Consider the following 15,888-nt stretch of genomic DNA (forward strand, 5'->3'; position numbering starts at 1 on the left):
GAAACTAGAGAAAACTCCCTAAGAAGGGCATTCATAGACCATACTCAGCTACTTACTACCCACCAACTCTGTGTCCCATCTGATGTCTATCTCCTGTACATGGATGCCATGACACGCCTTCTACAAACCAGCGCATACTTTCCCAGATCTTTGAACATATATACATGCCAGAAAGATGTTTAAAATAATCAACAGCAGGCTTTACTCACACTCCCAGCCTGACACCAAAATGCGCCCTAGAGAAGTCAGTATGAACTCTATGGCACACCTCTGGATTTGTGTGGCCCCAGGCAAGGTTTCATTGTCCTGTACCAATAACTCAATGTCCGAAGGTGGGCAGACGATATACACTCCCCAGTACTTACGGGTCTCTGAAAGTGCATAGGGCAGAGAGGCTCTGGATGCATGAAGGCAGCCATCCTAGAGAGCCACGGCTAATGCAAAAGGAAAGCACACAGAAGGTAAGGTTAGGGACCCAATAAAAGGGATTTGCTGGGATCTGGGTAGAGTGAGCACCGACAGTGTTCAATGGAGGAGCTTCTCGGTGCACCAAACCACAACCTGATGTCCTTATATATCATCATACTTGTCACAAAGTAGGGTGATTGTAACAGGGCAGATTGTATCTACCTCCCATGTTAGACCTGACTGTTCATTGACACTCAAAGGTTGCATATGATCTGCCTACCAGATCATATGATTTAAATACACATAATGGGTGCTCAGATACTGTGTGCTACATGAGTGACTATAAATTAACTAGGTTGTTTTAAAAAAATGACACCACATAGATATTCTTTGATTTGTTACTGTAATACAGGGGTGTCAAACTCATTTTCACCAGGGGCCACATCAGCCTTGCAGTTGCCTTCAAAGGGCTGAATGTAATTTCAACTCCTTAACTGTTAAGGAGTAGTTACATGTATACAGTCCTAAAATTATTTTGGCCCTTTGAAGGCAACCGCAAGGCTGATGTGGTCCCTGGTGAAAATGAGTTTGACACTGCTGCTGTGATGTTCATTGTCACTGTTGCAAGACCAGCCCTATCCTGGGTGATAAGCTTCTCAGAACCCTCTTTCTTCTTCAATAGGAATATTATTGCTTAAGCGAGAAACCACATCTGTTGACTTATGTCCTAGAATGGAATACCATGATGGCATCACAAATCTCTCATTGTCTACAGATAAAGTTACTGCATGCAAATCCCACTTTCCCAAGCCAAGAAACCTAGTCTAGTACAGTGGTTTGTACACTTTGGGGCAAATCTTATGGTCTACAACAGAAGTAAATATTTTAATAGATGTAATAGATTTTAATATTTTTTTAAAATAAGAGGAAACAGAGCCTGACCAGTGAGGCTCAGTTGGTTGGGTGTCATCCCACCAAGTGAAAAGTCAGTAGTTTCATCCCCAGTTGCGTGTTCGGTCCCTGGTCAGGGCACATATGAGAAGCAACCAATCGATGTTTCTCCCTCACATCGATGTTCCTCTCCCTCTCTTTCTTTCTCTAAAAAAATTAATAAATACTTTTCTTAAAAAAGGAACAGAAAATTTTCAACTTTTTATTGTCCTTAAAGTGATTGTTCATACTGTTTCACAAGCAGGGGAAGAAAATACAATGACCCTCCAGATGTATAATGCATAACACAAGATCACCTCTCTTTAAACCAGGGTGACACCACCACTGGCAATGAGAACGTTGCTGCATGACATAACCATATATTTTTCTATAATTTAATATGTAACTGAGATATTATGCTAAAAATACCAAGGAAGAAGCTTATCAAATTCTGAGATTATAGAAATACTGATGGAATAAATGTATTTAGAGACACATAATCTAAGGGATGAAGGTTCATGCCAAGGTCAGCAGCCCAACACAAACTCTGATCTTCTTGGCTCTGGGATGCCTGACAAGTGATTTCAAACCCCTCTATTCCTCTGGCACGAGCATAACCTGTATGGCAAGCCATCGCTCCTACTTCTTAGCAATGCTCCAGGGCTAAATAAGATAAAATTCATGTGCTCCACTTTAAGCTCCATTGAGGAAAGGAACTGAATAAACTTCAGGATAATTTATGAATCTTGAGTTGCATTAATCCTGTCCAAGTCCATCTCATAAAAGGAAAAAATGGAAATTGGAGGCCAATGCTGTGTGGTGAAAAGCTCAACTAACTTTGGGCAATAGTGATAAGTCCAAACGATACCACTTTATGTACATAAAATCCTTGACTAATCCAGGAGAATTTTACAAAAAGCTAATGCTTTCCAATGCCCAGATAAGAGTTCACTGGCAGAACATCTGGTATATGAATCAGAGATGTGTGGTATGACAGTCCTAGCCTGAGATCCAATGTCTAATTTCCTTTTAATTTACCATAATTATTTTTGTAAAACTTTATGGCTCTCCTCCAGTGGATGTGCTTAGCAAGGACTGCCAAAATCTTGTCTTCTCTTCAGAATCACATTCTGAGGCCAGCTTCTCCCTACTTCTTTCCTTCCTGTCTGGTTGCGTTTTGCCTTCTTCGCTCTACCACTTAATCAGTATCTGCTTCTTTTAGCAATCTGTATTAAAGAAAAGGGATAAGAGTATAATCTGAAAACTTCAACATGAGCATACATTAGCACAATCCTACTAGTAAAATTGTTCTAGCTAGTCGTGGTTTTTTATTAATGCTTTGGTTTCACTTTGTTTTAATAATGGCCACCTTTTCTATAACTGGAAGTATAACTGAATTATATCAGGTAAAGTTAATCATGACAAGGTAGCCTCATCATTTAGAAACTTTGAGGGCCCCAAGTGATCACCAACCAATTTTCCTAAACCAACAAGTGACTGAACAATTCCCATTTTTAAAGTCATAATTCTACACTTTCATCAAACACTTCCTCTGATTTGCAGGAATAGGTTTATTTGGAGTTTAAAAAAAACACAAATCTAGAAGGAAAGTGCTTTGCATGTAAGCATAACAAACCTCAGCTGATTTTCAATGTCCGAATGCAGGAATAAAACAAGGAGTATCTTGTGTGTTAAAAACACATGAGAATGATTTTTCCAGAGAAAAGGCATATACGCTTCCAGAACCCCTAACCTAATAATGCTTGTTTTAAAAAATTACAAATTAAGGTCATTCTTAAACTCTGGTTAAAAGGAGGAAAATATAGCTGCCTTTCAGAAGTTTATCCATTTGGAGAGGAAGAAGTCAAGGGAAAATCATTCTCCTTTGACTAACGCAGTATAGTCATTTTCCTCACGATGGTGCCCTGCATTTTTCTCCCTTTAGAAGTTCCCATGGTTACAAAAGGATGTGGCACAAACATATTTAAAAAAAAAAGGATGACAAATCACAGGGATGCAAAATGACTTCCTATGGTTAGTCAGAATTTGTCATTTTGCTTTTGACATTTGCCTATTGGCCCACTTAATCCAGAACCACATACACAATGAATAATATAAAGGGGCTTGGCTATTATAAGAAACCGGAAATGCCAGGTAACCACTTTAAGGCCATTTTGATCGTATCCTGCCCGAATGTGCACACGCACATACACCCACTAGTAAGAGTTGGAGGAGTTCACTTGAAAGGATGAAGCTCTGCAGATCAAAACCATGGTACTGCTCTTTCTTACAGTCTCTTTAGAAGCAGACTGGAAGAGTAAAAATTGTTCCTTTGAACTATGTAGAGAATTTGACATTTAATCAATAGATTCTAAAATGTCTTCAATCAAACAAATTTTCAAAAAGCTTTTTTTAAAAGAGAAGGAACATTAACTGTGCCCAAACAGCAGGGCACTTCGTGTCCTCCTCAGTGTGGCCTGGCCCTTTGCACTAAAATGGAATGAAACCTGTTGTGCCAAACGGGAAATCAGAAAACCATTTGCTTGGTGCCTACTAGTTTTAGAAACAGGAAAATGCACATATAGGAGGGTAACAAGAAAAACAGAAATCGGGCTAAAGAAACATGTCTGGCAGACAGATGTAATCACTGAGGTTCGGGCAGATGACATCAAATTTTGTACATTTCATATCCTGGTGTCCATGCTGTTACATGACTAAGAGTTTTGACTTCTTCTAGGACTTGTAGATGTATCCTTTCTTTTTTTTTTTTTCTGTTTGATAAACTCAAGTCCTTTACCAAGTCGTCTTAATCTTGGCTTTGTTCAAGCTTATTTGAATAGGACAATTGGCTACATTAGATATAAGCCGTGAGGCCATTTTCATCCCAATAGAATCTAAAGCTAAAGGCAAAAACTTCAATAAAAAATTTGTAAAATGAAGATACAACATATTTCAAATTTAACTGCCTTAGATTTAATAAATGCTGTATAGCAACAATACATAAAATCTAGTACCGCGTTTCACAGAACAGGAAGGCCTCACAGGTATCCACGCACATGTCCTCATCATTGAGGGTTAACAGTTAATAGACTGAAATTTTTCTGGGTACATTCTACTTAGGACCCTGCAAAGCTATACATTAAAATGCTATGTACCATTTAGCTTTGGCTTACGCACTAAAATGGTCAATGACAACAATTTAGCAGATAGCGTTTTAACAAAACTAAATATCCCAGGGATTTATTTTTGTCGGGTTGGTTTTCTAAAGAAATATACTTCGTTCACTTCTTGTATTTCACTTTTTTAAGCCTTACAACTTTACAAAGATACTGTTTAAATCCAAGCAGCACCAAAATAATGAAGATGCATTAAAAATAAAAGTCCTCCGGGGAATATAGGCCTAAAGGAAGCAGGCGTTACATGCCCAGTGCGGCCTCTGCTGGCACTGTACAGCTCTCTCGGGATGGCACGAACCAGCAGTCCAGCTACCAGAGTCGGCAAGAGTCCACGCCTCTGTTCATCGTGGAATTGGAGGGACAGTTAAAAGCTTTCTGGAATTCTTCAAAGTTGCTAATTGCACCATTGACCCTGAAAAAGATATGTCAAAGCCCATGTCATTTAATTCTTACATATTAATGGATTTTGGAGAGAACTGGAGCAGCGTATTGCTTGAAGGGATGTTGCATTCATTTAATTTCTTTTCAGGGGAGGCAACTAGAGCCCAAAATGGTTAAGTAAACTTCCAAAAAAATTAACAGAGCTGATGCTAGAACCAGCACCTCCTGAATGCCAGGCAAACACTCTTACTAAGCTTCTATATATTTTCAACTTCCTATGAACTGTAAAATGTACAATTCCTGTATACTGAGCATGGGACTGTATATGCCTATAACTTTATTAATTCTTATCAACTGTGGGATTTATCAATACTTAGCTTTTCCATTTTTTTAATTTATCTTTTTATGGAAGGTACAACTGATATAAAGTATACATGTCTTAAACGTAAAGCTCACAGATTTTTTGCATGTATGTAACATACCCATGTTACTACCACCCAGATCAAAGCATGAGATATTTCCAGCACCTAGAAGGTGAGCCCCACCAGTAATACATCCAAGGATATCTACTAGTCTGACCTCTGTTGCCAAAGATTAGTTTTGCCTGTTTTTGAATTTCACACGAATAGAATTACAGAGTAGGCACTCTTTTGTCTCTGACTTCTTTTACTCAACATTATAACTGTATCATTATCTTCAAAGAACTCATTCATTCTACACAATACTTTCTCTAAATTTCTATTCTGTTTGAAGGCTCATATTTCTCTAGAATTTGGTTCATGTAACAATAAGCCAACAAATGGTGTCTAGTTGTTATTGATGAGTTAACTGGAGTTTACTTCAAAATCTGGGGTTTTGCAAATTCCCCCAACTGCAGTAAAGAGTGCAGATTCCTACTCAGCACTCTGATTGTATTTCCATTGTGTGATTTCTGCTGCACTCAAAATCTATAGTTACTGCAAACATCACTGGCAAACCAGCAAAAAGCTCCCCCTTTATCCATTTCTTACTCAACTGCATGCTCCAAGGGCTGACTAGAGTCAGCATTCTCAGTCACTATTTATTCCCTACTGACTTCTTTACCTATGAGCATTTGAGTGAATATAATGGCCAATATCCAAAAAAGAAAATCCCCATAATCTCTTGTGTGTTAGCTGGAATGTTTAAGTGGCGATGTATATTTCATGATGTGATTCACCCTGGGCAAATGTTACAAATAGGATTTAGCTAATAATTAGTAAGTACGCTTTGCCAATGATCAGCTAAAAGCCAACATTACAGGGAACTAGTTAATAAAAGGAAATAGTTTCTAGAACTTATCTGTTGAGTAATTAATCTACTGTGTGGCTTCATCTGCACTATTTGTCAGTAGGAGCACATTTTAGTCCATTAGAGACTGACAGCATTCTTGACAGTTTGACCCAGTGGGGGAGAATTTCTAACACAGTGATTAGATTTTATGCTATTGGGTAATTTATAGTCAATTTCTGAAACATTTCTAAAGCAAGGTTTTAGGAATAAGACTTTTAAATACAGGAGAAATTTTAGGTGACTTTCCTGAAATATGTTAATGGATTCATTTAAACATTAAATATAAAAATATCCAGGTATAATATGTTCTAAGCAAAGAGTGAATAAATACAAATTATTATGGTTTTTTGAATTTCCTATTATAATTTTCTGTCCCCTACTACAGAAAATTTCCCTCAATCTACGCTGGAAATGTAGCACAGGGTAAGTAATATTAACCTCAATTTTATTTTTACCTAATATTTTATACATTCTGACAATTATATAAGATTGTTGTTCATAATCCTTTCCCTTTCATATATAAGCAATTGTTTCAAAATAAGACACCAACTAAAAGCCAAATGCACAGCTTTTGACTGGGTGTGTATTATAATAGCTAAATATGACCATAAGCCCCCTTTGTGTTCAGGGCTATGCAGGGCTACTCATTTATGTTTGTTGGCTGGCTGCATGAAAGAACAAGATGCATTAAACAGAGTATTCCATAACACAAAATAAACCTGAGCTCTGAGTGTTTTAAGATGCAGTACAGCCCTAGCCAGCATGGCTCAGTGGACTGAGTGCCAGCCTGTGAAGCAAAGGGTCGCCAGTTCGATTCCCAGTCAGGGTACATGCCTGGGTTGCGGGCCAGGTCCCCCGTAGGGGGTGTGTGAGAAGCAACCACATGTTGGTGTTTCTCTCTCTTTCTCCCTCCCTTTTCCTCTCTAAATGTAAATTAATAAAATCTTTTTTAAAAAAGGTACAGCATCCTTGTCTAAGAAATGAAACTTTTTTGAATACAAAAAAGGTAGGTGGTTACATAAATTGAATACTCCAGTTTACTAAGCATCCATGGTGCTCATGGAGTCATGGATTGCTTCCTTTCAAAAATTGAAAGATAATAAACAGGAATTAATAATAAAACTATGATCTGGATCCTAAATTACCTTTGGAGTAGTGTACAATTTCATGGATCTCTTGATACATTACTAGATTAGGTGTGTACAAATGCCCACTACAGGAATTTATTTGAGAGAATGCTGACTAAACCAGCTTCCCACTGAAAGAAAAGATGCTAAGTGTCTGTTTGGCCAGGGTTTCTTTTTTGGGGTCTGCAAAATGGAGATATCACTGTTCACAATACAGGCTTTTGTTCACATCACCTATTTGGTCCAGTACTAGAATGGCGACATAGGGGAAGAAAAGAGAAGAAACACAGTGAAAAACCAGTATCATCCATTTGCCCTTTTACCTAAACTCAGGTGGACTGTGAGCACCAATTTGAACTTGTTCTCGGGCAGCTTCTGGTCTGTAGGAATTGCACCTTACCTAGAAGAGAAAAGCATCCTGGTAATTACATTTCCATTCCAATTATGCATTTTCTACTGGTTTAACTGCTCCAAATTATACTGAAGAGTAATTTTAGACTTGATGGATGACAGTTTTAGGAGATCAGATAAAACCTTCACCAGTAGTAACATCTATTATTCTAATCCCCAGAGTAGAAGTTTTTATTACTGTAAATAATTCCACAACTTGAGTAAATTAGGAAGGTTTCCAGACAAATGCAATTAATCAAGAGAATAGTACCCAGGAATCAATCAATAGTATATGTACCCAGGAATCAACCAATGTATTCATTTAATTAATATAATGCTTGCAGTAGCCCTTATCAAATGTAACTACATTCATTTGAATCAGGAAAATGAATCAAGTGCCCATTATATCGAGTATGGTCATGAGAAGTCAGCATTTTGCACCCTGGGGGCCTTGCTTGCCTCACCCTAGAGCAGCCCTTGGATAGGAGAACCCTTCTCCATCTCCTGTGCAGTTATGCATGGCTGTATGGCTTGTGCTAACCAGTGAAATGTGAGAAGGGATATATGTCACTTCCTGGAGAAGTTTTTAAAAAGTGGCAGAAGTTTTAAGAGCCTTCAGAACAATTTAAAATGCTCCATTAAGGGCCACTGTACATTTCCTCATATTCCTTTGGTACTCCTGGGGCGACCATGGAAGCCCATGTCAGGATAAAGACTCCACAACCCAGGTCCCTGAGTAATAACTATGAGCAGAAACCCAGTACTGACCCATGTTGAACAAAAGGACATAAACAAGAAATACACTTCCCTTGTTTTGTCTCTGCACCACAAGCTACTTAAGCCTGACTCCAGGTAGGTCTTCAAATATGACATAGTCTTGAAGTATGAAAAGAACTAGGATGCATGAATATGATGGGGAGGCAATTCAAAGTGGAGGAGAATGGAAGCAAAGGCATATTTGAGAGGGGAAGAAACAGAAAGACATTCAGTGTGGCTAAACTGTGGTGCATAAGGGGCAGCACTAGGGGACCCGGGGAGATGGTGCCAGGTTTCTGAAGCCCTGAGCAACAGCCTCAAGTGCTTAAACTATATTTAAATACTGTTATGAGCAGGAAAATGAGAAAAATCCTATTTTAGAAAGATTTATCTGGCAGGGATATACAGAAGTAGAAGGGAATTAGAAACTAGTTAGAAGATTATTTATGGGCCCCAGGAAGGCTCCCAACAACTGTCTACTAAATAAGTGGAAATGCGAATGGAAAGAAGCAGAAAGATAAGAATATCCGAGGGGAAAAGGTGGCAGGTCACAGACACTGCAGGAATACAGGAAGCAGGAAAGGCGATATGATGCTGTGGCTTTTCATCAAGATAAACCATCAGTCACAGTGGTTCTGAATTTAACTTTGAAGATGTTTGTCACGTGATTCTTTAATTTCCTCAGAAACCAGCTACTATGAAGTTGTTTCTGGAACTCAATTTTACCTGATTTTTTTCTTATGTTATTTTTCCTTCTATCCTTACATTATTGTTCAATATTGTTTTTGCTTCATATTATCATTTCCAAGATTGCTATAAACACATTATGGTTATTACTGTTTTCCTAGTGTCTTCTTAGGAGGGAAGATATAATTTTACTTCCTGTAAGTAGACTTATTCAATGTACAAAAGACTGAAAATCCCCTCATTCTGTCAGTAGGAAAAGCCCTAAGAGAAATTTCTCATTAGTGATATAAAATGGCTTTTTATTTTTCCCACATCTCATTAGTTTAAAATACATCAGATATGGCTTGCAACCTTATCTGGAGACATTTCAAAAGTATGACTGTAATGTTGCTATGCTATCAGTTAGTTCACTTCATCTACAAAGACATGTTGGGAACTAGGACATAACTAAGATAGACTATGAGTAAGTAAGAACCTAAGTAAGAACCTTGTACTGTGGACCTTGTACTGTGTACTCTAGAATAGAGGTCAGCAAACTTTTTCTATAAAGCAAAATATAGTAAATAAATTAGGCTTGGCAGACCATAAGGTCTCTGTTTCAACTACTCAACTCTGCCACTGTAGCACAAAACCAGCCAGAGGCAATAAGTAAAAGAAAGGCTTTGGTTATTTTGCAATAAAACAGTATTTACAAAAATAGACAGCAGGTCATATTTGGCCATGGGCCCTGGTTGGCCGAGTCCTGCTCTCAAAAGTTCTGACTATGCCTCTGTGTGTGCTTCTTTTAGCTATATGAAGTCTGTCCAGAAAGTAGCTAGCCACAGAAGAAGCTACAAGATACAAGAAACACTGTACATAGGACAGTGACGCCTCAGTCTCCTTCAAGGTAGGCACCTTGGGACCTCACACATTTCTCCCAATTGTCATCAGTTGCCCCATCGTATCTTCCTGAATCTTATCAATGGTCTGAAATCTCTTCCCTTTCAAAGGTCATTTTAGTTTTGGAAAAAGCTAGAAGTCACAGGGCACCAAATCTGGGCTGTAGGGGGACTGAGTCACCTGGGGGATTTGATGTTTCACCAAAAAAACTCTGCACAAGATGCGATGGTATTTCAGTGGCAAATAACACAGACAGTGGTGAAAAGATACTAACGTCAGTAAATCATGTCATGAGGCTGGTGGAATAATCCAGAACAGAAAAGTTCAAGGCCTAGCCAAAAGATGACAAAATAGGGTAATGAAAAGAAAGAGTGGCTGAACCTGAAGAGTACTTAAAAGAATGAAAAATCTAGCTTTTGGAACACACATCATAAAAACAAGGACAGATAAATGAAATAAGACCTAAGAATCCAGGTTTTCTACCCAGGAAGACCCAAAGACTGGGGGTGTTTTAGGAGAAATGAGAAAACTAAACAGAAGTCACTTTGTTCATGACTCCAGTTTCGTTGATGTTAAATGGATAAATAATATTTTATTCAGGGCTGTCATGTCAGCTTTAAGAAATAAAACACCCCAGACAGTGGGAATTATTTAGGCAGAGTGGGGTGAAGAAGACATGGGAATGTATGAACTTACCGAGGAAAAATAGGAGGAACAAAAGGTTGTACTGATGAAAACTTTTGTGGAGTTTTGAGCATAGAGAGACACATTTGCCCACTTGAATCCATGTGTCAAAACCTGCCACAGCCCATCCGTGACTACTTTGAAAATGGGGACTACAAATTTGTGACATAAGCCAGTGCCGTAGTTAATAACAAAGAACTGGCACTTGCTTCATTAGCCAGACTCGCCAATGCAGAACTGCGCCTTATTCAGTGCGTGTCATCCATCTCTGTTTGGAGAGCCCATTGAACTCACAAAAGAGTCACGTGACTCTCCTTGCCTTCGTTGGTTTTTTCCAGCTGCAGTGGTCATCAGCTATTCATCTGACAGTTGGGAACACAGCCTATGGCTCCCCCACAGGGTGAGAGTGGTGAGATAGTCAGCAGACAAGGCAAAGGAGGAGAAATTCAGGAAAGCGTGGGGTCATGAAAGCCAATGGATGAATAACTAGAAATGGTTATTATAAATGCTTTCAAATAGTAACATTAGAAGTCAGGCTGTATTACACAAATATCAAGTGAGTTCCCACAGGGCTGGTAAGCCACTTTATAAAAAATGCCAATAAACCTTGATTCAATTAGTTAATTATGTCTCATAGTTAGCGGACTGGGTGAAAAAGGAGAAGCAATTGAGAGGTACAAATTGGTAGTTACAGAATAGTCATGGGGATATAAAGTACAGTAGAGGAAAGACAGTCAATAATATTGTAATAACTATGTATGGGCCAGGTGGGTACAGGAAATATCAATGGGAACACTTTGTAAAGTACATGACTGTCTAACCGCTATGCTGTAGACCTGAAACTAATACAAAATAGTATTGAATGTAAAAAAAAAAAAAGCGTCCAATTAAAGTACAATAGGCTAGGCCCTGGCTGGTGTAGCTCAGTGGATTGAGCACTGGCCTGTGAATCAAAGGGTCGCTAGTTTGGTTCCCAGTCAGGGCACATGCCTGGGTTGCAGGCCAGGTCCCCAGTCGGGGCCACGTGAGAGGCAACCACACATTGATGTTTCCTTCCCTCTCTTTCTCCCTCCCTTCCCCACTCCCTAAAAATAAATAAAATCTTTTAAAAAATAAATAAAAATAAAGTACAATATGCTAAAAACTGATGTCTCATAGAACATTAAGAAAATGAAATTTGCCTTGACCAGTGTGGCTCAGTGGATTGAATGCTGGCCTGTGAACCAAAGGGTTGCCAGTTCTATTCCCAGTCAGGGCACATGCCTGGGTTGCCAACCAGATCCCCAGTAGGGGGTGTGCAAGAGGCAACCACACATTGATATTTCTGTCCCTCTCTCCTTCCCTTCCTCTCTCTCTAAAAATAAATAAATCTTTTAGAAAAGAAAATAAAATTTATCCTGAAAATAAGCAGCAAGATAAAAATTTCAACCAAGATCAAAGTTAGCCATTAAACTTTTATTCCAAGCCTTTGATCAAAGAAGCAAGCCAAAGTCCCACATTACATCTTTGATGCCCCTTCCTTGGTCTACTCACATGAGCATAACTCAGGAAGAAGAGCTGGTTGTTGGTGAATGTGATACCTGGTAGAAGAGGCTCCTCAACTCCCTGCCTCTTGTCATTTATCCATTTCCTGTAAGCCTGATGAGAGAAGCAGTACAGGTGACCCTCTGCAATGATAGCTTTTCTCCTTTACCATCCAGTGCAGAGATATTAAATATGCCCTCTACTATGTGCTAAATGCACCTTGTCAGGGTTTCCATTAAGACAATAAACCTAGCCCTGGCTGGTGTGGCTCAGTGGATTGAGTGCTAGCCTACAAAGCAAAGGGTTGCCAGTTCAATTCCCAGTCAGGGCACACACCTGGTTTGTGGGCCAGGTCCCCAGTGGGGGGGGGGGGCATGTGAGAAGCAACCACACACTGATATTTCTCTCCTTCTCTTTCTCCTGCCCTTCCCCTCTCTAAAATAAATAAATAAAATCTTTTTTAAAAAAGAAAACAAGCCTAGAGATGCATTTCAATATTGTACTGCTTAACAGGGAAGTAGGTTCACCTGCAAAAAGACTTTACATTGAATAAATACCAAAGCAGTAGGGCCAAAGTGTTCACTTATTAAATAACAACCCTTCCCCACAAAAAGATGTTCTTTCTCTTCCTACCAGGGAAGAGACAAATCCAACACAATGACAAGGGCTGTGGAAACAAATTTGAGGGTCAACATACTGCCAATTTTTTTTTATTTTGCCAGGTAAGAGGGAATACTCTCATCAATCACCATTAGCTTGTAAAATAAATATATTTTAAATAGAATAGAAGGATATAATCTCAGAATAACAACCTTCATCTTCACACTGAATGCATTTAGCTTTATGAAAATTTTTCCCTATCATCCTTATGTTTGTTGTTTAACCACAAACCAGTGGATGATGGAAAAAATTATTATGGACTCTTACCTGGCCAGCTGTATAAGAACCTCTGGTAATAATATAGAACTCCGGTATTTTAAGAAAAAATTAGAAGGAAGGAAAACTCACATAAACCTCACCCTGAAGAGATTTCTGTAGTATGCTTTGATATTATTATGAATGTTATCTTCTGAAAACTATATTTTAAATACATGATTCTTAATAGCAAATATTATTTGTTAGGAAGAGATTTTATGTCCCCAAAATAAGAGGTAGAAATGTAGCTCTATTCATATAACAGACTATAATACAGTCAATGGCAAAATATAATACTAATTACAGAAATGCATAGAATTTACAGAAATCTTAACCCTCAAGAATGTGTCTATGATGTAAATTGAGGTGCACCCATATGGTGTTTTAGAGCTCAGTGTTTTAAATCAGCAAATGTTGCAGTACATACCCTAAAAGCTTCCCGCAGACCTCCATTGTCAGCAATATTTTCTCCCAGGGTCCTCTTCCCCTTCACCTAACAACAACAACAAAAAAATAGTTGTTTCACAGTCAACACTATCATTCAGCAAGAGACATAAATATGATAGCGAGAAAAAGTGCCATGTTTTAAAGAGAGAATTGCATTCCATAAATAAGAGGTGTGTATAATACAATGTATTATGATAGGAAACTAAACTCCTGCAAGGTGCTCCTGAATAGAATCACTTCTATTTTATTATGCAACACGTTTCTTTCTCCCCCACATCTTTATTCTCACCCATTTAGCCAGCTCCAATAAAATGTTAAAAATATTCTGAGTGACTCTAGTTTAATGGGGAAAAATAGAAGTGTCAATATACAGAGTACATTATTTGATTAACTTGTATAATGGCAGTATTATTTTCAGTGCGCTTGTGTTTCCAAAAATTTACCATCCCATGGAAACCAGAGTTCCGGAGCAACCATCACCATTTCACCTTCAGCAATGTCCATGAAAAATTAAAAGGAAGGTAGTTCTCATGGGGAACAAATATCAAATGGAAGTAGCACACACCACAAGATCGAGGTTTGCAATATGCATGATAACCAGCCAAGCATGCTGAAAAAATTCTTCCAAATAGTTGAAGATTGTTCCTTAGACCCTTAAATAGGCTAGGACAAAGAGTTTAAACCAATATAGCCCAAAATCCAAAATCCAACCTGCCACTGTGTTTGTGCAGGCTGCAAAGTAAGACCAGATTTTGGACTTTTCAATCACTGGGGGAGGGAGGAGAATCAAAAGAAGCATAGTATTTTCTGGCATGTGAAAATTATATGCAGTTCAAATTTCAGCATTCATAATTCAAGTGTTACTGTAACACGGCAATGCCATCCGTGTACATGTTGTCTATAGTTGTTTTATCACCACTGTGGAAAAACTGAGTAACTGCAATAGAGACCTTTCAGCCCCCAAAGCCCAAATTATTTACTATCTGGCCCTTTACAAAGAAAGTTTGCCCATCCCTGCATAGGAGGCAGAATCGTGCTCCTGCCAAAAGATGTGTATGTCCTAATCCCTGGAACGTGTGCAAATGTTACCTGATGTGGCCAAAGAAACTTCTGAGATATGATTAAGGTTAGGATGAAGACATTAGCCTGCATTGTCCAAGCAGGTCCAGTGTAATTACAAGGGCCCTTTTCAACAGAGAAAGAGGAAGTCAGGAGAGCGAGGGTCTCAGTGTTGCAATGCGAAAAGGCTCAGCCTGTCATTGCTGGCTTTGAAGATGGAAAAGGCCATGAGCCAAGGAATGTGGGTGGCCTCTAAAAGCTGGAAAAGGGAAAGAAACAGATCTTTCCGGAGAGTAGCTAGAAAAGGAAGCGGCCTTGGTGACGCCAAGGCCTACTCAGACCCGAGTCAAACATACAGAACTATACAATAATAAATTTGTATCATTTCCAGTCACTAAGTTTTCGGCGACTTGCTATATAGCAGCAATGGGAAACAACATACTCCGCTCTAAACCTCCAGGCCAAGGATCCTATCAACCCTTTAGTTTCAAGCTAGCACAGTCACTCAGGTACCAGACAATACTGATGAATGAAAACAAGTCCTCAGATAACACTTGTCTCTGTAACCACCCGGGATCTTCCCAGCTTCAGTCCCCAAAAGTTACCACTCGTGCTTTACACACATTCTTGCACTACAGTCCTACAAGGTAAGTGCTATTGTCACCACCCTTGCTTAACAAATGAGGAATGTTAAGGTTCAGAGGGTGTAACAGATGCCATTGGTGGTGACACACCAGATCTCCTTTCCAACCAGGAGTATGTCCACTCCTGCAACTGCTGCCAGCTCAGGAAGATTAAGCTTGGCTTAAGTCATGTGGAGATTCTTGGGAGGTGATACCCCACCTCCCAGTAGCTGACTGCTTTGCAATTAGAGCAGCCCCCTACCCTGGGCTGAACAATTTCTGTGGTACAATTCATGCTCCAGAAACCTCTTCAGGATCAGGCTGAGGCCAAGGCCAAACTTCTAAAAGCAACGTATTTTCCTCACCCTCTTATAGGTTTCTCCTGAAACAACTTCCACAGTAAATCACTTACCCAAGAAACCCTTTCTTGGGCTCTACTTCTAGTGAATCTAGCTAAGACAAGATTATTAACTGAACTGCCCACATTTCACAGGGATTCAAGCACAAGCAGTCTGTCACCACAGCCTTTGCTCCATAACATGCTACCTTCTCAAGTCTCAACTACTATAGACTCTGGTACTTCTCTTTATA

General features: G+C 39.1%; 1 protein-coding gene across 4 annotated transcripts in view; it reads right to left on the bottom strand.

The window, feature by feature from the left end:
- Window positions 1-1,575: 1,575 nt before the first annotated feature.
- Window positions 1,576-15,888, bottom strand: part of PHEX (phosphate regulating endopeptidase X-linked) — a 187,057-nt gene continuing 172,744 nt past the window's right edge. For all 4 annotated transcript variants that reach the window (XM_037129673.2, XM_037129597.2, XM_037129747.2 and 1 more), the window contains 4 exons: window positions 13,596-13,661; window positions 12,263-12,367; window positions 7,657-7,733; window positions 1,576-4,926 (listed from right to left, as the gene is read on the bottom strand). In XM_037129673.2, coding sequence (XP_036985568.2) covers window positions 4,824-4,926; window positions 7,657-7,733; window positions 12,263-12,367; window positions 13,596-13,661 — 351 coding nt within the window. In that variant the 3' untranslated portion in view covers window positions 1,576-4,823. The remainder of the gene's footprint in view (window positions 4,927-7,656; window positions 7,734-12,262; window positions 12,368-13,595; window positions 13,662-15,888) is intronic.

Source organism: Artibeus jamaicensis, unplaced genomic scaffold (genome assembly GCF_021234435.1).
Source record: "Artibeus jamaicensis isolate MK-2021 breed Jamaican fruit bat unplaced genomic scaffold, CSHL_Jam_final scaffold_1283, whole genome shotgun sequence".
Lineage (NCBI taxonomy): Eukaryota > Metazoa > Chordata > Mammalia > Chiroptera > Phyllostomidae > Artibeus > Artibeus jamaicensis.